Source organism: Equus quagga, chromosome 9, assembly GCF_021613505.1.
Source record: "Equus quagga isolate Etosha38 chromosome 9, UCLA_HA_Equagga_1.0, whole genome shotgun sequence".
In the NCBI taxonomy this organism is placed as follows: domain Eukaryota; kingdom Metazoa; phylum Chordata; class Mammalia; order Perissodactyla; family Equidae; genus Equus; species Equus quagga.
The window spans coordinates 53909575-53935465 of record NC_060275.1 but is presented as its reverse complement, the minus strand read 5'-3'; the positions used below and the strand labels follow the sequence as shown (position 1 = coordinate 53935465).

Here is a 25891-nt window from a genome sequence, read left to right as displayed (position 1 = left end):
AATGATTCCTGAATTAGAAGATGACTATTACCTTTTACTAAGTACCTAAGTCTCCATGGAGCAAAACTCAGGAAAGGAGAATCAATTTTACAGCCCATTCCATAGGACTTTAGTTTCTGAGGCACCAAAAAGAACTTATTTCACTTATATGTAGATTCCACAGAGTCGAGTCAAAGGAAAGGAAAATGCATTCTTAGTGTACGTGAAGTAAAAAGGTGTATATTTTCTATATATTCATAAAGGACATATTTTAGTTCAAAAAACTAAGTCTGATCTAACAATGGAGTCATTCCGGGACTGCCTAGTACTAATGCTTATTAGCTCTTACTGTGCTAATATCATGAATATATATGATTAAAACTTAATTTGATACAGTCAGTAGACAACTGTCAAACACTTATGTTTATTAAAAACTGACATAAAACGAACAAAACCTGTACAAAAAAGATCCCAAATCACACATCACTTTGAAACAGTAATCTTGAGAGACATTATCGCCGAGGACCCCCTCTTCCTCTGCCTCGGCCGCGTCCTCTTCCTCTGCCTCGGCCTCGGCCTCTTCCTGCAACTGACGGAAGAGGAAAACAAAAAAAGGTAAATTTTCTTCTGCACTGATGTTACCTGGCGACCACAAAACAGCATCTAGTCAAGAAAACTTTAACTCAGCTTCTCTTAAATGTGACCTCAGAGTCACCCCTCCCAACACATTATCATGCGGAACCAAGAACTGTTGGCCTACAAGGATACTGTTTCATTTTAATTTATTTACTGTGAAATTCATCAAGTTTAAAAATATTTTTTCCTTGTATCATGTCTCAAATTCACCACAAAATGAAGAGAAAATGATTTGAACCTCTCACAAAGTGGAAGAGAGAGCACATAAATGGAACAGAACATGAATGCCATGTACCAGATTTTTTTGGTCACTGAATAGAATCAAACCAAGTTAACTCAGAGCCAAGAAAGTTTAAAATATATTACATCAAGTAACAACCTCATGACTCTTTAGAACCTTAAATCATTTGATCCCTTCCCAGACTTCTCTTTCAGGGCCCTTGTTAAATAATAGATGGCCAAAGTGCAAGATATTTTAGTAAATTATAATTAATATCCTATACAATATTTTTCAGATAAAAATTACATCCATAAAACAAGAACAGGATTCTATGAAAAATTATCAGAGAACAAGAAAGCCTGAAGATTAAGTATATGCTAGATAAATAGATAAGGTTAGGGAAATTTCTCAGAAAACAAAACGAAAAGACAAAGAAAAAAAGAGAGAAAAGATAAAGACTTAGAGAATTGGTCAGAAGACCTAATTATTACAAATTCCAGAAAGAAACAACAGAACAAGCAAAAGAGAAGAAATTTATCAGAGATATACAAGTAAATTTCTTAGCCCTAAAAGGCAATATTCATGGGGCCAGCCCAGTGGCGTAGCAGTTAAGTGCACACATTCTGCTTTGGCAGCCTGGAGTTCACCGGTTCAGATCCTGGGTGTGGAAATGGCACCGCTTGGCATGCCATGCTGTGGTAGGTGTCCCACATATAAAGTGGAGGAAGATGGGCATGGATGTTAGCTCAGGGTCAGTCTTTCTCAGCAAAAGAGGAGGATTGGCAACAGATGTTAGCTCAGGGCTGATCTTCATCCATCCATCCGTCAATCAATAAATGGCAATATCCATACTAAAGGGTCCACCACGTACCCAGAACAACAAAATGGAGGGAAAAGAAGGAAGGACGAGCAAAGTCCATATGCCAAGACATTCAGAGATTTCAGAAAACCAAGAATAAAGAGTCAATCGCCACATCTTCCAAAGTGTGTAGGGGGTAAGGGACCAGGCCAAGCACAAAGGGACAGGAAGTAAGAACAGCATCAGTCTTTTTAAGAGCAACACCAGGAACTGTAATAAATACTATATGCACTTATGGCAAGTATAGGAAATTTTTAAAAAGAAAAAAACTCGTGATGTTTGCAAAGGTTTATATTTTGAATAGTGGATTAGGGTATAAATACACCATTCATAAAAATGTTTATAATCCTTCAAACTCACCAGCTTCTCTTTTCTTAGATTTCACCTTTGGTTCAACATCCACGAGTAGTGTATCCAGAGGTAAGCTGTCTGGCAGAATAAAATAGCGAATGTTATTTCCTCGAATACTCAGTGTTTCCAGCTGTACAGGTTCTCTGTTCTTCAGGGTCATTTTCACAGCTTTAAGATGTGTATTCATGCTGACATCTACACCTAAAGGGAAAAAATAGGGCAATTATTAGCATGTAAGGAAGGTAACCAATTAATCTGTCAAAATATAGTAAATACCATATTACAAGAGTACTATCTGTTCTGCTACGCTGCAAGTTTCTATGATATAATTTCATGCAACTGGTAAATGTGGGAATAACGTCAGTTAAAAATCAGAAATCTTGGGGCTGGCCCCGTGGGCCTTCGCATGCTCTGCTTCAGCAGCCCAGGGTTTCGCCAGTTCGGATGCTGGGCACGGACGTGGCACCACTCATCAAGCCATGCTGAGGCAGCATCCCACATGCCACAACTAGAAGCACCCACAACTAAAAATATACAACTATGTACCGGGGGGGCTTTGGGTAGAAAAAGGAAAAATAAAATCTTAAAAAAAAAAAATCAGAAATCTTTGGGGCTGGCCTGTGGCGAGTGGTTAAGTTTGCACGCTCCGCTTCGGCAGCCCATGGTTTCGCTGGTTTAGATCTTGGGTGCAGACCCAGTACTGTTTATCAGGCCATGCTGAAGTGGCATCCCACATAGCAGAGCCAGAAGGACCTACAACTACAACATACAACTATGTACTGGGGGGAGGGGCAGGGGAGGGGGAGGAGGAAGAGGAAGGAGGAGTGGGAGGAGAGGGAGAGGGGTAAGGGGGGGAAGAAGAAGAGGAGGAAGAAGAGGGGGAAGAAGAGGAAGAAGAGGAAGAAAAAAGATTGGCAACAGATGTTAGCTCAGGGCCAATCTTAAAAAAGAAATCAGACATCTTTCCCTCACAGAGATTTTCCCTAGCACGTTAATGTTTCGCACAATTAACTATGCTTACAGAAGTATACAGCAAGCCATGGAGGAACCCTGACTGGTACATGTCTTACTCCCACTGTCCCCACATATCTTCCTTGTACCTCAGGGTTGGCAATGCTTATCGCATGGTTCCCCCACTGTCTCCGTAACTTTCTTACACCCCATTCCACGAAGCTATCGTCATACAAAGTCCTGTATATACTGCAGTATTTTTCCTTATTACTAGAAGTTTAAAGTCTTTTTTTGGGGGAGGATGATTAGTCCTGAGCTAACTGCTACCAATCCTTCCAGTTGTGGAATGTGGGATGCCGCCTCAGCATGGCTTGACAAGCAGTGCCATGTTCACGCCCAGTATTTAAACCAGTGAAACACTGGGCTGCCAAAGCAGAGCGTGCAAACTTAACCACTTGGTCACGGGGCAGCCTCCTCCTCTTTTTCCTGAGGAAGACTGGCCCTGAGCTAACATCCATGCCCACCTTCCTCTACTTTATATGTGGGATGCCTGTCACAGCACGGCTTGATGAGTGGTGCCACGTCCACACCTGGGATCCGAACCGGTGAACCCTAGGCCACCAAAGCGGGACATGTGCACTTAACTGCTGCACCACCGGGCTGGCCCCTGTTAATACTTTTGGTTACCAAGTTGCACAGGTTTTTTTTTTTTTAAAGATTGGCAGCTGAGCTAACAACTGTTGCCAATTGTTTCTTCTTTTCTTTCTTTCTGCTTTTTCTCCCCAAATCCCCACAGTATATAGTTGTACATATTTTAGTTGTGGGTCCTTCTAGTTGTAGTACGTGGGATGCCGCCTCAACGTGGCCTGATGAGTGGTGCCATGTCCGTGCTCAGGATCCGAACCGGTGAAACCTTGGGCCGCTGCAGCGGAGCGTGAGAACTTAACCACTCAGCCAGAGGGCCGGCCCTGTTGCACAGGTTTTGAGAGATCTGCTTCAAATTTTTTTCCCCACTAAGCCACGATTTTTAGTATGAGATTTTGCAAAATAAAAGGTTTTCTAGGAAGAATATGGCATTATAGTAGAAACATCTGATTACTGGAACCTGTACCAAGCTATCAGAACAAATGGGAAACTAAAGATCTAGTTAATTCTATCCTTAGAAAGTTAAGGCTGGAAAACGTGAATTCTCTCAACTTTACCAACATTCATCTCAAAACTTTCAGTATTATTAATTTTTTTCTCTTTCCTCCCAGTCAGAGGAAGAAGAGGCCCTCTTCTTTCCCCAAATTAATGTTTTCGATACCATCTCTTTGGGGACCTTGATCCATCAGGACGGGAAAAAAGCTATGATTTATGAGCTCTTTCTATGTTCTAGGAACTGGACGCTAAGGCATTTTAATTTAATCCTCCACATCCCTATGTTAGACAGTATGATGTCCCTACTGCGAAGACTAAAATAGTCATATAGTACCCAAGACACTTGTAACAGTTGGGGAGGGAATTGGATTTTTACTGGATTTTGCTCCCCCAATTTACTAAAATGTTTCCCCTGGAGTGTCATTTATTAAGTGCCTACTGTATGTTAGGCAAACCGTGAATTACATTATTTGTGTGTGTGTGTGTGCCTTCCATCACTACATTTTGAACTCCTAGGAGGCAAGAACACTCTGCTTCCTCCACAATATCTAACACATGGCTTAGGGGAGAGCAGACTAAACCACTGTTTACACTATGTTAACAGGACAACAATTACACTTTCTCAGTTATGGTCACAGACTGTATCAAAACCTTATACTGATACTGACTTCCTTTCACAGTAACCGGTGTCGCAAAATTCTAGGGTACTCACACATAATACCAACTTAATACTGTATATTTCTCTTGGTTTATTCAGAGTGGGACCATACGCTTAGACAGAATTTTCCTTCATTTAGCTCATCAATCCTTTTGAAATTTTGCAATTTTTTGGGATAGCCTTAAATATAAAACTAAAGATACAATATACTCATTACACCACAACTAGAAGGACCTACAATTAAAATATAAAACTACATACTGGGGAGATTTGGGGAGAAAAAGGAGAAAAAAAAAGATTGGCAACAGTTGTTAGCTCAGGTGCCAATCTTTAAAAAAAAAAACAAAAAAAGCCCCAATATACTCATTACAGCAAAGAGTTAGACACATAAGAAAACCGACAAATAAAATAGTCCACAATGTTATGCTAACAGTGATTGTCTCAGTGAGATAAAAGGATGGTTCCTCACCACTCCCTCCCCATTGCCTACATATGTTTTACCCAAGATAACCAGACATAGAAACCCCATCCTCAATCTTCAAGGACATTACAATCTAACAGAGAACACAAAATTCTAAACAGTAAAATGTATTTTCAACGAAGCAACATTCCAGGTAGAAGGGCACACACATAGGTGAAGGCAAAAAAGGCAACAAAAGCAGGAAAACAGGGGCCACATATAGTCTGGTTGTAACACAAGTACTTAAAGTAAAGCTCAAGTAAGAAGGTCAATGAAATAATTCAGACAAAAAGGATGAGATCTATACCACAGTATGTTTAATAAGCAAACAAAAAAGAACTCTGGCCTGCAGGGGGAAGAGGAAAAAAAAAAGTGTTATAAAGCAGTCCAACCTCCATACCTGTGATTGTTCCATGGACCTGTGTTCCATTCTTTAATTCAATGGTTACAGTTTCGTGACTCAATTTCATCAAAAATCTACAAAGACAGTAGGAATAAAATGATAAATTTTCACTTTTAACACTTTAAAATCATGTTTAAGTCAAAAGGATGAAAATTCTAGATGTTGAAAATCTGCTAGAGATGATATCTGCAACAATTCTTATTAACAATCTGCAAAACAATTTCAGCTTTTCCTGAATTATACCCTCACTATCTATGAAGAAGCATAATGATGACAGAAGCTGTCATCTGCATACCTCTGATTCTCTAAACCATTACATTGGTAGTTTAGTGGTTAAGTTTCAGTGCCCTCACCCCTGTAGCCTGCGTTAGATTCCTGGTCAGGAAACCACACCACCTATCTGTCGGTTGTCACACTGTGGCAGCTGTGTGGCTGAAAGCTATGCACTGGTATTTCAAATACCAGCAGGGTCACCCATGGTGGACAGGTTTCACTGGTGTTTTCAGACTAAGACAGAATAGGGAGAAGGACCTGGCCACTCACTCCTGAAAAAATTGGCCATGAAAACCCTATGAATAGCAGCGGAGCATCATCTGATATAGCACCAGAAGGGAAGAGGAAGGCACAAAAAGACTGACCAAGGTTCCCCTCTGCTAGACACAGGATCGCTAGGAGTCAGAATCTGCTTGACAGCACTAACAATAAACCATTATATAGGGGCTGGCCTGGTGGCATAGTGGTTAATAAGTTTCCATGCTCAGTTTCAGTGGCCCAGGGTTTCAGTGGTTTGGATCTCTTGCGCGGACTTACATATTGCTTACCAAGCCATGCTGTGGCAGGCGTCCCACATACAAAATAGAGGAAGATGGGCACAGACATTAGCTTGGGGCCAGTCTTCCTCACCAAAAAGAGGAGGATTAGCGGTGGATGTTAGCTCAAAGCTAATCTTCCTCAAAAAAATTAATTAATTAAAAACCCCCCCACATATTATATATCTTAATCTTCAATCCAGACATACAGATTCTAAAGTCATGATAAGCCACAAAACTGAAATCAGGAAATTAAAATTGGTAGTAAAAGATTACACAACTTATTGTATATATATATATATATATAAATAGAGTACAGTAGTCTCCCGTTCTAAATCCCTCCACGTATGAGAGGATACTGTTCTACATTTTTTTTTTTGAGGAAGATTAGCCCTGAACTAACATCTGCTGTCAATCCTCCTCTTTTTGCTGAGGAAGACTGGCCCTGAGCTCACATCCGTGCCCATCTCCCTCTATTTTATATGTGGGATGCCTACCACAGCATGGCATGCCAAGGAGTGCCATGTCCACACCTGGGATCTGAACCGGCGAACCCCCGGCTGTGGAAACAGAATGTGTGCACTGAACCGCTACGCCACCAGGCCGGCCCCTCTACTATATTTTTATATGCATTCATAAGCATACACATAAAATTTGTTTTTACATAAATTGGGTCACACTTTAATGACTTCTATAACCTGTATTTCTCATTTGGCAGTTTATATTGAAGACATTTCCATGTCCATATACATATATTTTGCTATTAGAAATCCATTATGCAAATCCTTGTCAATACTAACGTGACCAATCTCCTAAATTTTTACCAATTTGATGGGGGGAAAAAAGGGCAATTTGCTTTTCCCTATTAATTGTGAAGCTGAATATCTTTTCATGTATATGGGAAATTTGTATTTTTTCTGTGATTACCTATTCACATCATTCACATATTTTCAATTAGGTCGGGTTTTTCTTTTATTTTCTACTAGCTTGCCATAGCCATTCAAGTTTGTTAGTGGTCTTCTTTAGTCATACAAGAGTTTTTTTAAATTTTTATGTGGTTAAATTTGTCGATCCTTCTTGGGTATGTAATTTGTTTAGAAAGATGTTTACCATCCCAAGATTGCTAAACGTCTTATTTTCTTCTAGTTTTATATTTAAAGTTTTAATCCACCTGGACCTCATCTCTTTTCTGTGCAGAGTGATATAGGAAACTGCCTTTATTATTTTCCCCAATTGGATAAGCAGGTGCCTCAATAATGTTTACTGAATAATCCATCCATTCCCCACTCCATCTAGTCATTTGTTCTCTCCTAACTTTTTATTATGAAATATTGCAGAGGAAGAAATGCTGAAGGGTTTAATAATTCACAAATTATTAAAATGTTGCCATTTATATGCCTCCCCTCTTCCACACACACACACACACACACACAACCACATAACGTAGTACACTCTCACCATATCATGTGAAAATAAGTGGCAGGCACTTTAGCACGCATTTTCTAATGAGGACATTCTCCCACACAACCATGACACCACAATCACAACTACGAAAAGGAACAATCACCCCCTCATATGATCTGATATGCAGTTCATACCCCAAATTTCTAGTCTATAACACGTACTTCGTATACCTTATCATACGGAGAAACTATAGATACTACTGATTATTAAGTCAAGAAAACAAGTAGGGAAGAGTTAGGCAGCTTCCTTTCAAGGAGAGCCCCAAGGAGAATTCTCTGTTAAAGAATTCTAGGAGAGCTACTGAAGGGTTTTCATCAATGAAGTGGAGTGCCAGGGTCACATCATATTCACATGTTAAAGAGAACCTGAGGCAGATGTTCAGAAAGACATATTTTTGATGGACAAAAGACAATCTCTGGGGAGACAAATCAGGTGGCTAGAATAGTACATAGGTTAAAGTTACAGTAACCAAGACCCAGGAGCAACAGAGCAATGAAACAGAACAGAGTCCAGAAACAGACCTACAGCTATATAGTTGATTTTCTACAAAGGTGCCAAAGTAGTCCAACAGGCAAAGGAAAGCCTTTTCAAAAAGTGATGAAATTCATAACAACATGGAATAATTAAAAATTCACATAGAAAAAATGAACCTGGACCTCTAACTCACACCACTTACCAAAATTAATTCAAGACAGATCACACCTAAACTTAAAAGCTCAAATTATAAAGCTTTTAGAAGAAAACAGAGAATTATCTTCATAGTTTGAGGGTAGGCAAAGGTTTCTTTGACAGTATGTAGAAAGCAATAACCATAAAAGAAAAAGCTGGCAAATCAAGACTTCCTCAAAATAAACTTTTACTTACCAAAAGACATTACCCATTAAGGAAATGAACAAGCAAACCACAAGCCGGGAGAAATTATATCTGACAAAGGACTAGTATCCAGGATATATAAAGAATTCCTACAACTCACTAATAAAAACACTATGAAAATAGGACACTTCACAAAGATATATGAATGGCCAACAAGCAGGTGAAAAAGTGCTCAGTGCCATTTGTTATTAGAAAAACGTAAACTAAAACCATGGGACACCACTACACAAGTGCTAAATGAAACAGACCGACAGCAAATGCTCGTAATGGTGCAGACCAAGTTGAATTCTAGTATACTGTTGGTGGAAGTATAAAATGGTACCACTTTGGAAAACGGTCTGGTAGTTTCTTATCAAACTAAACGTACACCTATGCTACAATCCAGCAACTCCACTCCTAAATATTTACCCAAGACAAATGAAAAAGAAAAAAAAAAAGACTTGCACAAGAATGTTCAAAACAGTTTTAAACAAAATACATAACTTTTAAACATACAATGGATTACTTTTCACTAATAAAAAGGAACAAATTACTGATACACGCCACAATGTGGATGAATCTCAAAAATATGCCGAGTAAAAGAAACTTCACACAAGAATGCATACTGCATGATTCCAAATGGAAAAAATTATAAATATATGAAACTATAAATAAATTCAGACTGGCAGGTATTGGGAAAATGTACTTTACACTTTTTCTCCAAAAGTTTTAGCTCAAATAAAAACGGACTAAAAATTAACCTTAAATGCTTTCTCCACAAAGTACACCCTGAATACAATATTCAGGGTTTTATATGTTATTTCAAACATACTGCAAACTAATTGTCTTCACCACAAAACATAAAGTTCCAACAAGGCAGGGACTCTGCTTTCTAAAAAATTCCACTATATCTCAATAAAGCTGGGAAAAAAATCAACTTATTAAGTCAGAAGTCCATCTCCGATTTGACACATTTCGGAAACGGCTTTTGGTATTTCCAGATCAACCTCTGCATCTTCTAAGTACTCTTTTTACGTGGGAGGTTAGTTTCATCACCCAAAGCGGATCAACTTAAACTACTTTGGCAGGGGCATTCAATTTTTCTTTTTTTCGTCTCCCACGTTCCCAAGGAGCGTGGACCTAGTTACATTTGCCGGTTCCGCGAGCCGAAATGAGCCAGAAAAGCAACCTAACCAGAGCACGAGTTCTACTCGACAGGAAAATCGGTAGCTAACCGAGTCTGTAAGCCTGGCGCTGCACCTTTAAGGCCTCTAAGCTACGAGGAGGGGAGAAACGGCTCGGCCTCACGTCCCCTGTTGGAAGACACGCGGTATCCCCGCGCGATCCAGTCCGAAGCCCACGCCCGAGCGCCCGCGGCCAAGATGGGGCGGGAGCGGCGGGCGCCGGAGGCCTAACGTTAGCAGGCCGCGCGCGCACGCGGCTTTCGCGCCTCCTGGAACTAGCGCAGCCCAGCTCCGGCTCCCGGTCCAAACCGGCCCTTCAGGGCCCCCACCCCACTTGGTCACCTCCTCACCTCACGAGCTTCATCCTAGCGGTGCAGTCGCCCTTTCGGTCCGAGAGTGCAGAGACCCCGACAACGGAGCGCCGAAAGCCGGGAAGTATGAATGGCCGGAAGCGCCTCCTGCCGGGGCTCCGACGCAAAGGGCGCGCGGCGCACTGCGGCGACGGCGGAAACGCCGAGGCGGGCCGGGCCGCACTCCCTTCCGGCGCGAGGAGCGCCGCAGCGCACCCTGGCGGCCGGAGGTGTGCCCTGCGACGGCTGAAGGCCTTAGAGCTAGTCTCGGAGGAAATGTCATGCAAGAGGGAGCTTTGAGGAGATTAAATCCAACTAGCAGGCCTGTCGCCGTCGCCCTTCGGCACGACAGGGCGTCATGTGTTATGTAGCACTAAATATATCACTGAACGAAGGGAAGTTCTGAGAGAAGCCCCAAGGATTATGCTAATTCTGCTCCAACACCAGGAACTTTAGCATTGCTCAATGTACCTGAAGAAAATCACACGATTAAGCTGATTATTTTTACTTTAAATCCCAACCACAAACCTCAAATAGCTACTGCCTCCAGACTGCTATGCTTCTGTAATAAGCTCACAGACTTTTTCACATCTTACTTCTTTCCTCCTTCTGAAACCTTTTACAGGCCCTCTCCCAAATCACTCTCTGCTAATGTTTTCTACTTCTTTCAGAAAACAGAAGCCATCCTTCTGCTTTCTTTCCTATTACAAGGGTGGAAGTATTGTTGCTTCTTTCAAGGGTAAATTCCTTTTCCTTGTAGTCTGGATCCCATCTCTCATTTTCTCAAGAATTTCACTCCTTCAGTTACCCCCTTCTAACTTGAATCATCAATTTCTCCTTCTCTGTTGGATTTTTTCCATCAGCAAACAGATTTATCCTAGAAACAAAACAAAGTTCTCTGCTGCAGCTCCAGCTACCGCCAGATTTCTAGCACAGAGAAACTTCATGAATGAGCTGTCTATAATTGTTTTATCACCTCCAATTCACTCTTCAAACTACACTGCAATTGCTTTTCTAAAGGTCATCAAAACCTCCAAGGCAAACTTCTGTCCTCATCTTACTCTGCATCTCAGAAACATTCAACAGAAACACTCCCCTTTTGAAACACCCTCCTCTCTTGGCTTCCAGGTTGCCAAGCACACCTGGTTTTATTCCTATCCCACTAGTTACTCTTTCTAAGTCTCCTTGGCTGCCTCATCCTCCACTGAGCCATTACATGTTGGAGTGCTCTGGGACTTTCCCGGGTATAGTCTCCTTATAGATACTTTTGCCTGTAGCCTAGGTGATATCCAAAACCATGGCTTTAATTTTTATCTCCAGCCAAGACTTCACCTCTGATCAAAATAACTCTTGAGTGTTGTAAGGCAATGCTCATCAAACTTTAATATGCATAGGACTCACCTGGAGGAAACTTTAGAATGAAAATTCTTATTCAGTTGGTGTGGGGTCTGAAATTCTGCATTTCTAATAAGGCTTTAGTTGATAAAGATGCCCCTAGTCCATGGACCACAATTTGAGTAGAGAGACTGTAATGGACATTTGTGTGTTGTCTTCTCATATCTATCCCCCTCTCTTCCCAACAGTTCCTAACAGTCTTCTGGTGATCCCTGTGGTCCTAAGGAAGCTAACTCTACACTTAACTGTCAATCATCACATTCCATTACTCATCCACAGTGGGCCTGGGATGTAAACTGATTCGATCATTCCTTTGCAGGGAATACTCTTCCCCTTTGGATGTGAAGGGAGGGTGGTAGCCTCTGGAGTTATTGGGAACTCCCTTAGAATCAAGAACCAGTCTTAGGAGAGAATTTAAAAAAAACAAAATCCACGATGATATTAATGAGCCCCTGGATTAAAAACAATGTCTAAATGTGGCTATTAAAATTAATTATATTTATATTTTATATCTATATTTATTATACATATTTAATATATTTAATATGGTGCAACATTTGTAAGGATTACTATGCTCCTGATTGTGGCCAATACAACCATAATGGAATACATCACTCAGAAGCAGAGGCCTATTTTGTGGGAATGGAAACTTGTAAATATGGTTTGTGTGCGTGTATACCAGAATTTAAGTAACTAAAGATAAAGTGGTTTACACACCAAAAGAAATCCCATCAGTTGTCTGACAATCTAAAGGTGAAGGAAAATATAGGTCAAATACTCTTGTAGATAACCAGCTTTAACCAGGTCAGCAGTGTACTCCTGACTTTTTTCCGAACTAAGCCATTTGGCATTATGTCATTAAAATATATACCTAAATCAGGGACTGGGGGTCGGGGTGGGGGCGGTAGACAGGCTTTTGCTAAGTAACATAATGCATGGTGACGTGGGCAACGGCCTTACCCATTTTGTTTTTTGAACCATAGAATCTCTCCAGACTAAAGTGACAAAGCAGCTCAATAAAGTTTTGTGGAAGGCAGAAAAATATCAGGCTTAACAAACTGTATATTTTGGTTGTGCTTGACTTCAAAAAACGAGGTTAGGAAGGGGAGAACCTACCTATGATCACCTCTCTTCAGATTCTCAAAAGTAGGAGCAGCGATTTATCCATCCTCACAGTTGCACAACTAAGAGTAGCATAGAAAGCTTTCAAAAGCAGTGTGGGGGCCACGCATCCTGGTGATATAACACTGGATTCCATCTTTAGAGGCTTCGAAGAGCCAAAGCTTCGTCTCAATACCGCCATGACAAAATCTAGTGGAACAATCTATGATTTCTTGCTGACTCTTGTGGTCTGGTGCACAAGGAAAGCATGCATGGAGAAGGTGAAGTCCTGCATTTTTTGGAGGCGCTGGAGTGCAGTGCAGGGGAAGGAGAGAGAAGGGCCAATTGCCTCCATTTTTCTTTACATTGGCCCATGTCGAAGACTAAAGGGATTTGAACTAGAGGTCGCAGAGAGCGGTACCCGCAACCAACCGAGGAAGCCGGGGCGACCAGTTGCCACGACATACCACCACCGCTGGGGGCGTGGGTGGCGTTACTCCAAGAGACGACCCCTGGAAGAGCAAGAGGCCGCCGCTAGGGGGCGCCGCTGCTTCCCCGCTAGGCGCCCACCCGCGGGGCGCGCACGCGAGGCTTTCCACCGCGCCTGCGCCGAGGATGGACGCAGGCTCTCTTTTCCCCGACGCCAGCCGTCCCGACCCGGATGAAACACTGCGTGACAGGCAGCGAGCGTGGCGGCCATCTTCGTCTTCTGGGCACGTCAGCTGAGCCGGTTAGGGCCGAAGAGGAGCGTTGCGCAAGCGCGCCCAAGACGGCCACAGGTAACTCCCATCTGACGGGCGAGGCGTCGCCGTCCTCGCCGGAAGTTTGGCGTTTCTGCGCCGCGGGAGAGGGGGCGGTCGCGGCAGAAGCAGCTGAGTGTCTCCTGATACCCGGATGTGAGGCGTTCTGCTGGCCCGCGTTGGATCCTCCGCCAGGAGTGAGGAAGGTACGCGAGAGTCCCGAGCGCCCCCGCCGCCTGCCGTCGCGCCGCCTGCGTCCTCGCCTCCCTTTGGCAGCCTCTCCGGTGAGCAGGACGCCTCTCCCCCTTCCTGTCCCACCCTCAGTGTCGTTGCCTCGCGCGCCTCTTCCTCCTTCTGTGGCCCGGGTTCCTGGCGCCCCTGGGAGGGGTGGGAGGTAGCCAGCCTGCGCGTCTCAGCTGCCCAGTCGCCGCATCACCTGCCGCTGCTTGCCAGGCGGTCAGAGGTAATGCCGGGGCCACGATCGGGGACCGGGTCAGGCCGGGGCTTCCGGGGCGGCCGCGAGGGCTTGCAGAGCCCGGAGGGAGCTTGCAGCCATTGCGGCTCTTGGAGCTCTGTCGGCGCCGGCCGGCAGGTCGCCCCGACCCTGTCCCCGCCCCCGGCGTCTCTCCGCGCCAGCGTTTCCCCGGAGCAGCCCCAGCAGCCGGCGCGGAGCTGCGGGCCTGCGGCTGGCTGCCCTGTCCCCGCCGCCGCTCGCTGACCCGGCCCGAACCCTGAGGCCTCTGCGGTCTGCAGGCCGGAGATGGGCATCCTGGTTTCACGGTCTTTAGACTGGGAGGGCAGCAGTGGCCCGGGTGCAAGTTCGTAGAGCAATTCGGGTTGGACAGGGGTGTCTGGGCACGGGTAGGGCTGCTCTGGAGTAGAAGTGGGTGCATGTAGGGCCATAGTGAAGTTTGTAGAGACAGAGATGCGAGCAGAAGGAAATTGGGTCCTCGATGTTTATCAATATTCATTCTACTACAGGGGTTTGTTTTACTCAGGCAGAAGGGGATAGCAGGTCCAAAAATTAGAGAACTCCCCCATCCCCACACCCCCAACCTCCCCATCCCTCCTCCACCTCTGAATGTTGAGTTCTGAAAACCGAGCATGTACAGTATTTTCCGAGAGGGGAATGCAGCTGGGAAGGGGAAGGAGTTAAATCGTTGAGATTTGAGAAGTACTGTGAACCTTCCTTTCTGTAGTCTTTGGATAGCTGAAATGGAATTCTTTCAGCAGGAAGTAATTGCAGCACAAAGTATTTAAATAGTGTTATCAAATGATATTTTAGTAAATAGCCTTTGCGGAAATCAATAAATGAATGCTACTTAGTGGAATAGTAGCGTGTGGGTGGGTTTTGTTTTTCCTCCTAAACATTAATTTTTTAAAAACTGGGTAAAACACGGATTTCAGTTTAAAACATTCTGGTTGCACTAAACTATGCTGTGTTCAGGCTCTCTTCTGATTAGGTCCTTAGTTTCTGCTTTACACAGGGCACCGGAACCGATGGAACTTTTTTAAATTGAGAAAGTTAAAAAATTCTCACCGTGGAATTAGGTATGAGGGTAGGATGAAAGTGCTTAAAAAGTGCTTAATTTGGAATCTGCAGATTCAGCCTGGGGCATGTGAGGAAATGAGAAAACTATCAGAGACACGTCCCGCTTTTAGGCAGAATGCAGTGTATGTCCCTTAGGTCAGATGTGTGACTCGGGAAGTACCCTTCTTAGAACAAAACTTGCGCTGGCTTATGAGCTTCTGTCTACCTTATACTTTCCTGGCTGAGGAAAATATGCTATCATTTCTCATGGATCAGTATTATAATTCTGTAGTGAACAAGTAATTTTTTTAACATCAGCCCCATACAAGGTTTTGTGCTAGGCATGTAAATTGATAAATTATGCTTCCAGAAGAACTGAAAAAGGACCCTAATTAGTGAATGCCATTGACCCCCTTTGCTGGATGGCCCTTTTCAGCTTGGTAATTCATTACAGCACAAAGCTGATTGTGTTTATTCTAATAATGAGGGTGACTAGTATTGTACAGTTCAAAGTAATGGATTTTTTTTAAGACTAAACTTTGTTTTTTTAAAAGATTGTCACCTGAGCTAATGCCTGTTGCCAGTCTTTTTTTTCCTTCTTCTCCCCAAAGCCTTCCAGTACATAGTTGTATATTCTACTTGTAGGTCTGTCTAGTTCTGCTGTGTGAAACGCTGCCTCAGCATGGCTTGATGAGTGGTGTTAGGTCCGTGCCGGGAATCCAAACCAGCGAAACCCTGGGCGGCTAAAGCGGAGCACACGAACTTAACCACTCAGCCATGGGGCCAGCTGCTGAAGTAATGGATTTTTTTAATAGTTAAATATTTTTTCATGACTTTTATTAACAAATTTATATTACACATAGAGTTCTTTGAATAACCTCTACTGAAGGTGATCAGAAGTTTACATGGTAGTTGTGTAACTCCAGTAAAATTGTTACCATAGATAATTCACTTAAGGACAGTTAAGTCTTCAGAAGCCCAGACTTTTATGTTTTTCTGTGCATCTTTTTTCTTGGCACAGTGAAAGTTCTTTGGCTCTATTTCTGCACAGGTTTTGCATTACAGCTATATTATACTACTGTAGTTACTTTTGGTAAATAGATCATTCTAACTTGAAAATCCTGTCGTTTCTTTCTTGAGGGGGCTATATCTTACACCTGATTGCATTACAGTACATCTGAAGAAAGCAAGATTCGTGTCGTCAGCTCTGTTCATCTTACTTTAAACATTTATGGTTGCGTATGTGAGATTCACAGAGATAACAACTCTGAATATAAATAAAAATGGGGTATTATTACTTTAATGTAGTGGTTCTCAAACTTTTTGGCTAGGATCACTTTACACACTTAATGTGGGACTCTAGATAGCTTTTGTTTATATTGATTATATCTGTTGATAGTTATTGTATTTGAAATAAATTTGAACACTTATTAATTCGTTAAAAAATAGCTAATAAACTAATTATAGGTTAATACAAGTATTTATTTCATTTTTTTATGAAAAACAACTATTTTCCAAAAGATAAAAAATTAGTGAAAGAAGGGTGGCTGTTTTACGTTTTGTAAATCTCTTTAATGTTTGGTCTGATAGGAGACAGCTGGATTCTTCTCTCAGCTTCTGCATTCAGTCTGTTGTTATATGTTGTTCTGGTTGAAGTATATGAAGAAAATCCAGCTTCACACCTATATGTTGGGAGGAGTACTTTAATAACCTTTTGAGATAATTGTGATATTCTTCTTTGATGCTACAACAAAACTCAACAAGTGGTAATTTCTTAAAGGTTAGTTGCAGTGTGGAATCTCAAGCCATGTCTGTATACTTTTTGTACAGTGTTGCACTAAAGGTTGTCCAGTGTGTTTGCACTTTGAATTCATCTTTTACTTCGCTTATAATTTGGATCTCACACCCCCCCCGAAAGGGTCTCTGGCATCCCCATGCTGCCCATACCACACTTTGAGAACTACTGCTTTAATGTAAATAATTCAGTAATTTAGAATTAATGTAGGTATTGAAGCTGACAGTGATAATTGTAATATGGAAATGGAGTTGTCAAGTAGTTAAGTGAAACCAGGATAACTGAGGTAAATATTTTCTTTTTTATGCTCTTTTCATCAAAAATATTATTGTATCAGTGATATTATGGCTAATTATTATGGCTAATAGTTAATAAGTGCTTATATGTTCCAGGAGCTGTTCTAAGGACTTTATATTAGGAAATGTTTATGTTGTGTCGATTTTTTTTGGGGGGGTAAGGAAGATTGGCCCTGAGCTAACGTCTGTTGCCAATCTCCCTCTTTTTGCTTGTGGAGGCTTGTTGCTGAGCTAACATCTGTAGCAGTCTTCCTCTATTTTTTTTTGTATGTGGGACGCCACCACAGCATAGTTTGATAAGCAGTGCCTACGTCAGTGCCTGGGATCCAAACCCAAGAACCCTGGGCCACTGGGTTGAGTGTGGGAACTTAACCACACCACCCGGCGGGCCCCCATATTGTTCTATCCTTAGTGACGGTTAAGCGAAAGACTAATATAACAACTTTTTCCCCTACAGATAGTACAGCCTTTCTGACATATATTATTGTTTATAAAGCAGATATACTTCCATTTTAGAGAATGCATACTGCTTAGATAATTTCTCTATAAGATATTTGAGGATAAGGACTATATCTATCCTCAGCATCTGTCTCTATATATTTAACATATGTACTTTTAGACTATTTTAGACCATCAGAAAATCGAGTTATTAAATAAAACAAATACTAGTAGTTTTTAAGAAAATAATCTTGTTAACTTGAAAATCTGAAACTTACTGTTTTATTTTGTTAAATCATTTCAACTAGTATTTTAAAGTTTGTTGTGACCACACACACTAAGTGAAATTTTTCTTCAAAAACAGAAATAGGTAATAATTTTCAGAAGACAAGTTTAGGCTTATTTTAAAAATCTGATGCATGTTAAAATATGCATTGTTTCAGATTCACTCTTTTGGTAATAGCTTTATGGAGATACAGTCTACCCTTAAAGAATACAACTTAGTGGTTTTTAGTATATTCACAGAATTGTACAACCATTACCACTGTCTAATGTTAACATATTTTCATCAACCCAGAAAGAAGCCCCATACCTATATTAATATGTCACTCTTCATTTCCTTTCCTCCCTAGTCCCTTACTACCTCTGGTCTACTCTCTGTTTTTATAGATTTATCTGTTCTGGACATTTCATGGAATCATACAACTTGGGGCCTTTTGTGACTGTCGTCTTTTACTTAGCATAATATTTTTAAGGTTCATCCCTTGAGGAAGGTATCAGTGCTCCAGTCCTGTCTATAGCTAAATATATTGCAAAGGGTTCTTGGACCCAGTTCCAGTGTGTGTATATGGAGGCTTCCCAATACCAACAGGCAGTTCTTGGATGCCAGCAAGGTGTCTGAGAATTCAACTCAATTCTGCTACTATTTATCTGGAGATAGAATCAGATTCCACAGGTAAAGGGCTCAGTCCCCCAAGTCTGCCCTCCACTTCAGAGGCCAGTCAGAAGCCCCAGGTGCTTGTGACCTACCAGCTACAAAGTGGAGGTTCCCTTGACCCTGTCCTTTGGTTTGATTAATTTGCTAGAATGGCTCACAGGACTGAAAATCCATTTACTCACTAGATTACTGATTTATTACAAAGGATATTAAAGGAAAGAATCAACAGCCAGATGAAGAGATGCATAGGGCGAGGTCCTGAACAAAGGAACTTCTCTCTTCATGCAGCTTGGGGCTTGGCATAGTAGCCCGCCGAAGTGTTCTGGTTCCGCAAGGTGGAAGCTCTCTGAAAAAAAGGGCTGATATGCTGTCCTTTGGGTTTTTATGGAGGCTTCATTCGTAGTCATGGTTGACTAAGTCATTGACTGTTGTCTATTGATTCAACTTAAAGCTCCCCTCCTCTCTCCGGAAATCAGGGGGCGGAACTGAAAGTTCCAATCCTCTGATCACATGGCTGGTTCTCCTGGTAACCAGCCCCAACCCTTGGGAGGGGTCCAGAAGTCACATTATTATCAGAGTAGAAGGCATCTTTATGGCTCTCATCCCTTAGGAAATTGAAATTCCAACAGTTTGGGGGAGCTGTGAGCCAGGAACAGAGACCAAATATATATATATATATATATTTTTTTTACTATTTGCTCCTGAGCTAACATCTGTTGCCAGTCTTCCCTTTTTTCCTCCTTCTTCTCCCCGAAGTCCCCCAGTACCTAGTTGTATATTCTAGTTGTAGGCTCTTCTAGTTGTGCTATTTGGGACACCACCTCAGCATGGCCTAATGAGCAGTGCCATATCCATCCCCAGCATCCGAACCAGCAAACCCTGGGCTGCCAAAGCAGAGTGCGTGAACTTAACCACTTGACCGCAGGGCTGGCCCCGTGACCAGATATTTTTGAGAAATATATTTTGGTCATCTGAATGACCAAATATATATTTTTTATACATCACAATATTGCGTCTGTTATATGTATATGCCACATTTTGTTTATCCATTCATCAATTGATGGACATTTGGATTGTGTCCATTTTTTGGCTATTATGAATAATGCTGCTATGAACATTTGTGTTAGTTATTGAGATTCACTTTTGAGCTTTTTTAGTGTGTTTTACATAGATAGAAACAGTCACAACTGATAAGTATATTCATTTTTGATATGAAAGATTCAAACAGTACATAAACATATATGTAAAATGTGAAGGTATTCCTTCATTCTTTGTATACCCTTTCATCCCCATCTTTTACCACTCTGGAGGTAACCACTGTTTACATTTTAGTGTTTATTCTTTTAGTGTGTTTATTAATATGTGTTAGCACACTTATGTATGATACATTAATTTATCTCTTTCTTACAAAACTATATTTATGCAGTTTATGTACCTCATTTCTAATGACTATCAAAATTCTATCTTGGTATTTTATTTTTTCTCTTTTGGGCATTTGGGCTGTTTTGGATATTTTTGCTAATATAAGTGCTGCTGTTATCATTGCTGTCATTATATAAATTATCTTTTTTGTGGTGGGGGCTTTATTTTTTTGATGTGGGTGGATGGTAATTGTGGAGGACGGATATAGTGGAATGAGTTGAGTGTTTGACAGTTGCATTTAAGTTGCCTTTAAGACATCAGACTGGAGATGTCCAGTAGGCTGTTGGGTATCTGAGTAGCACTAGGGATGGAGATTCGTGTTGGGGATATTCATTTGCATGTTACCAGTTTACCGGTAATAATTAAAAGTATGAATATAGATGAAATTATCTGGTCAGTGGCTTTTCTGATGAGAAGACAAAACCTTGTGGAATGTTAATTTATAAAAGCTTGGTGGAGGAAGAGAATTTAAAAAATTAAAGAAATTGTCCATGTCTAGCTTTTTTAGAGTTTTAACTACTGTTGAGTTTTACTGAATACCTGTTGTCAGTCTACTGAGAAAATTATAGAAATTTTGCAATTTGTTTTTCCTATCAAGATAATTATGAAACCACTTTTTACCGTGGTATTTCTCCTTTTCTTAGAATAAACTTTTCTTGGTGATAGTGGGCATCTTGTTGCTAAAATGTTGTTAACTTAGGGCTTATAGTTTTCTTTTTAGCTTTGTTCTTAAGTTTTTGATCCCCAGCCATATTTGCCACTTAAAATGAGTTGATGCGCCTGTAACCCACTTATATTTTGGAGCCATTTGTAGTGGAGAGATTTAATCTTTGGTGAACAAGTTTGGCCCTGAGTTAACATCTGTTGCCAGTCTTCCTCCTCTTTTTTTTCTTTTCTCCCCAAAGCCTCAGTACATAGTTGTATATCCTAGTTATAGACCATTGTCGTTCTTCTCTGTGGGACGCTGCCACAGCACGGCTTGATGAACGGTGGCAGGTCTGTGCCCAGGATCTGAACCAGTGAAACCCGGGCTGCCGAAGCAGAGTGCACGAACCTAATCACTTGGCCATGGGGCCGGTCCTGAGATTTAATTTTTGAAAGTTTAGAAAAATTTATTAGGGGCAATACCTTGTGTTATTGTGTGTGTTTTCTGTGGCATTCTCTGTTAATGGTCTATTGTTGCTTCAGTTGTGACATTTTGTTTTTAGTTAGTATTTATTAGTTTAAACTTTATGATTCATTAAAATATTTTTTAATCTCTCAGTATTTGTTGGGTATTTTGAATGTGAGAAACACTTGGATTAGCTTAAATAGTAAGTAAATGAATTGGTAGGATACACAGAAAAGTAAGGAAGAGAAGACTCTGTTTTTATAAAGGGCCAGATCTTGTGGAAGAAAAGAATAGGAAATCACCAAACACTAGGCCTTGCTGAAGAGCAACAAACCAGACCTTATAGAAACTTGAACATAGTTCAGGACTTAGAAGTTGCTGCTCTAGCATTTGGTTTACCTTCTTGTGATTTTCCTTGCTAGGGGAGTTAAAACAAGGAAGGCCGAATGCTCAACCAATGGTAATTTTGCCTCCCAGGGGACATTTGGCACTGTCTGAAGATTGTCAGAGCTGACGGCAGGGTGCTACTGGTATCTAGTGGGTAGAGGTCAGGAATGCTACTGCTAAACGTCCTCCATACACAAGGCAGCACTCCCACAACGAAGAATTTATCTGGTCCAACGCGTTAATAGTGTGAGGTTGGAAAACTTTGTTATAGTCACTATATGTTGGCTACTCTTGTGTCAGGAACCCACCCTTGATCTAATCAGCTATGTGGAGCATAGCAGGGTTAGGAGGTTCAGAGTGTAACTATTTATGAACTCCCTGAGGCTTTTTTGTTTTTTTTTTTTTAAGCACCCGTGGACATGGTAAAATTTTCAGAAAGGGTTTATGAACTTGACGAGTGACTAGACTCAGATTTTCAGTAAATATTTCTCTTATCTCTTGTATGTGGCAAAAGGATTGTGCAGTTGAAGTGGAATAACAATTGGTAGGTTGGGGCTGGCCCCATGGCATAGTGGTTAAGTTTGGCATGCACTGCTTTGGCAGCCTGGATTTGCTGGTTTGGATCCTGGGCATGGACCTACGCCACTTGTCAGCCATGCTGTGGCGGCAACCTACATACAAAATAGAGGAGAATTGGCGCAGATGTTAGCTCAGGGCGAGTTTTTCTCAGCAAAAAAAAAAGTAAAGAATTGGTCAATTATTGGAGTTAAGGAGATTAAGGGCCTATGGTCATTCATGTGAACTTTATAGCCCATAATGATGGTAATAGTTTGGTTTGAGAAGAAAACTATGGTTGAAAAGTTTTTGGTGGTCAGTAGATTACTACACTGAAGAATGATAGAACATAAGAGCAGAATGGCATAAACCTTAAAAGAAAAGTGGAAAGAATTTTGCAAAGGGTTGAAAAATGGCTGTGGCTGGGAACACTGCAGGTCCCTTGATGTGATATAACCTGCTTAGGAGGTGTATCGGTTCCTTTGTCTGCCATAACAAATTACCACAAACTTGATGGCTTTACAACAAAAATTTATTTTCTTATAGTTATGGAGGCCAAAAGTCAGAAATCAGGGTGTATGCATGGCCATGGTCCCTCCATAGCCTCTAGAGGAGAATTCATTCCTTACCTCTTCCAGGCTACCTTTTCATTCTGGAGCTTGTGACCACGTTACTCCAGTCTCTGCTTCTGTTTTCACATCTCTCTGTCTGTTTCCATATGTGTGTCTCTTATAAGGATACTTGTTACTGGATTTCGGGCCCACCTGGATAATCCAAGATGATCTCATCTCAAGATCCTTGATGTAATTGTTGCAGATAACTTTTTTCCACATAAGATCACATTCACAAGTTCCAGGAATTAAGATGAGAACATATTTTTGGGGGGCTACTATATAGCTGGAGAGTTTTGGAGAAAAAGGAATAGTTTGGAGAGAACCATTTTTTGCTTAAAGCTAGGAAGTAGAATTTGCATTATGTGAAGAAATTGAAGGTAGAAAGCTTATTTTAACTGGGAAAAGGTTCATGTGGGTCCTTTTGGGAAGAGTTAAGAAAGAGGGAGATAAATAGTGAAAGGAGAGTCAGGAGAAAGATAGTAAGAGAAGAGATAACCGACATGAGAAACTTTTAAGACTGTGGATCTGTGCAGATTGAAGGTCTTCATGTGAGAAGTCTGATGCTATTGGTAGACCTTGTGGTCTTTGTTTTGTGCCAAGTTCAAGCTGAGTTTTGCTGAAAAGTTACTCTGTTGTCTTAGAAGTGAAATCTTTCCCAGCTGGTTAGATGGCTTTCTGAATTTGCACCAGTGTTTTATGGAACTGAAGAGGCTTTTGTAATAGCTTGGGGAAACAGTCCTTTAATAAATTATTTTGAAATTGAAAGGTGTGCTGAGCTGAAATCTTCTGGGGGAATTACTGCACCTTGAAATGACTAGAAGTTTTCCAGTGATGTTTGATATACCAAGAGCAGATTGGGTGTAATAGTCTAGGGTTGTGAAGAGGAAAGGGTGTTTAATTTTAAGAAGTGTTTTTTTGGTGGTGGGGGTGGTTACACTGAGGTGATAGGGTAATTGTTTTTGTCTGACTGGTTGATGTCATATATTAATAAAATTCCTAAAATTCAATCTATCTTTGTGTTCCTTTTATCAGTTTTACTTGGTAGTGGTAGACCATTTGGCTATGCTTATGTTCTGTTAAGAATGCTAATTTGTTTTAATTTAGACTTTTCATATCTCTTTTTGTATATGAGGTTAGAAGTGTGTGTATGTGTGTGTGCTTGTGCACGTTGTACACATGTGCACACTAATTTTGACATCAAAACAGATTTTCTATTATTTTGGGTAACTTTCACTGCATTCTGAAACAAAAGAATTATCAGTTCTTTGAAAGCAGAGCTTTCTCTCAATCTGGAACACTTTTTGGCCTGTGGTGGGAATATGCTTAATGCATTCAAGGAATAGCAAGGGGGCCAACATAACTGGATCACAGTGAGCGGGGCAAAACTAGGAAGTAGTTAATAGTTAACATCGAGCCTTTGCTTTCACTCTGATTGAGATGGGAAGTCACTGGAGGGTTTTGAGCAAAGAAATAACAGAGCCTGACTTAAATTTTAAAAGGATCACCTTGCATGTTGTGTTGAGAAGAAGCTGAAGGGGAGAGGTAGTGGAGGGACAAGGCTGAAGGCAGAGTTAACCAATTAGGAAGCTGTTACAAAAGTCCAGATGAGGGATAATGGTGGCTTGGACCAGGGTAGGTAGTGGTAGAGATGTCAGGCGGTCAGATTTGGATGTGTTTTGAAGGTAGACAGGATTTGTTAATGATGGCTTGATTGGATATGAATTTTAAGAGAAGAGTTGGGGATGACTCCAAGGTTTTGCACCAAATGATTAAAGGATGAACTTGCTGTTTACTGAGATGGGGAAAATCCTTTGGAAGCTTTAGGTTTAGGAGGTGAGATTAGGAGTCCGAATATTGATATGTTAAAATTGCAGGTATTTAGTAGCCCAATAAAAATCTCTCTCTGGATAGTATTCCTACGAATTAAAATTTTTTAAATCTTGAGTTGTAGTCTCTTGCATTTCCAGAGTCTTGTATCTGTTTTCGTTTTCTTTGACCTGTTGAGTCAATAGGGTAATGAATTTTCAGAACTTCCATTTTGGTGAGATTTTAAAATGTGTTTTATGTGTACTCTAAGTTTAAAAAATGGCTAAAACCTTTATATGCTAATAAAGCAGACCTCTTGAATGCCAGGAGAAATTGACAGAAATGCAGTAAGAATGGAGAACTTTTTAAAAATTTTCAAAGTAATACATGTATATTGTTGTTAAAGTCAAATTGCACTAAAAGCCCTATAATGACAAATATTGCACTCCTCACCATTCCCCTTCTCCAAGTACCTTTTTCCAGAAGCTACTGCTTTCACTTTTCTAATTGTTTCTCTTAGTATCTAGCTCCATATTTTTGGTGGTATGCAATAACTGCTGTATTTTGATTTATCAGTTTCAGGTGTTACTGACTTTCGGCCTCTGTAGTTAGAATTTAGTTCTCCTACTCTCTTTCCTGTATCCCCGTAGCAGAGTTATATGTCAGTTATTGGTTAAGCCAATAATAATGAGTGGTGTTATAAGTGTGTAAATATTGTTTATTGCTGAGCTAACTATTCTTCTGAAGCTATATTCTCCGCCCCCCCCCCCCCTTTTTTCCCCTGGAGTTAATAATTGCTTCACTTTTACCTGATTTTCTAAGATGCTAGGGCGTTTTTTTTCCCCCCCAAATGTCGCATGCTTGGCAGTAATACCCATACTCAAACATCAGGTCCAGTTCCTTCCCCATCCTACCCCTACTAGCCTCAGGGTTACTTTTGGGATCCATCTATTTCACTGTGGGTTGGTTGCTCTTCTGGCCTGTTCTCCAAAGTGTTTTAGCAGTTAATGCTGCCAGCAGCAGCAACATTACCCCACATTCTCACCAACACTTTGTGTTCTCAAACTTTTAAATTTTAGCTATTGTGGTGGTTGTCCATTGCCTTTTCCTTCTTCGTTGTCATTGCCTTTGCCATTGTCTTTGTCCATTTTTTTCTTCGATTGGCTGTTTCATTGATTTGTAGGATTTTTTTTTTTTTGGTGAGGAAGATTCACCTGAGCTAACATCTCTGCCAGCCCTCCTCTATCTTGTATGTGGGATGTCTCCACGGCATGGTTGACAAGGGGAGTAGGTCTGCGTGTGGGATCCAAACCCGTGAACCCATGCCGCTGAGGTGGAGCACATGGAACTTGAATCACTCTGCCATAGGGCTGGCCCCTAGGATTTGTTTTTACATAATCTTTGGATACTCATCTTTTGTAGTGCGTTTCGCCTTTCACATTTTATG

At 41.2% G+C, this 25891-nt stretch overlaps 2 protein-coding genes across 7 annotated transcripts in view; one reads left to right on the top strand and one right to left on the bottom strand.

Annotated features, from left to right (window-relative positions):
• Positions 1-384: 384 nt before the first annotated feature.
• SNRPD1 (small nuclear ribonucleoprotein D1 polypeptide) lies at positions 385-10451 on the bottom strand. Its single transcript, XM_046671061.1, has 4 exons — positions 10317-10451; positions 5655-5731; positions 2055-2246; positions 385-568 (listed from the first exon to the last, which is right to left on the bottom strand). The coding sequence occupies exons 1-4, from the start codon at positions 10328-10330 to the stop codon at positions 492-494; spliced, it is 360 nt and encodes a 119-aa protein (XP_046527017.1). The 5' UTR covers positions 10331-10451; the 3' UTR covers positions 385-491.
• Positions 10452-12332: 1881 nt separating this feature from the next.
• ESCO1 (establishment of sister chromatid cohesion N-acetyltransferase 1) overlaps positions 12333-25891 on the top strand; it is a 74886-nt gene continuing 61327 nt past the window's right edge. For 2 of the 6 annotated variants that reach the window (XM_046671360.1, XM_046671359.1), the window contains exon 1: positions 12345-13758. The gene's annotated coding sequence lies outside the window, so the exon portion shown is untranslated. Of the gene's footprint in view, positions 13837-16843; positions 16864-25891 lie in introns of those variants that run through there. The other 4 variants (XM_046671357.1, XM_046671356.1, XR_006890084.1 and 1 more) reach the window with 3 other exon arrangements.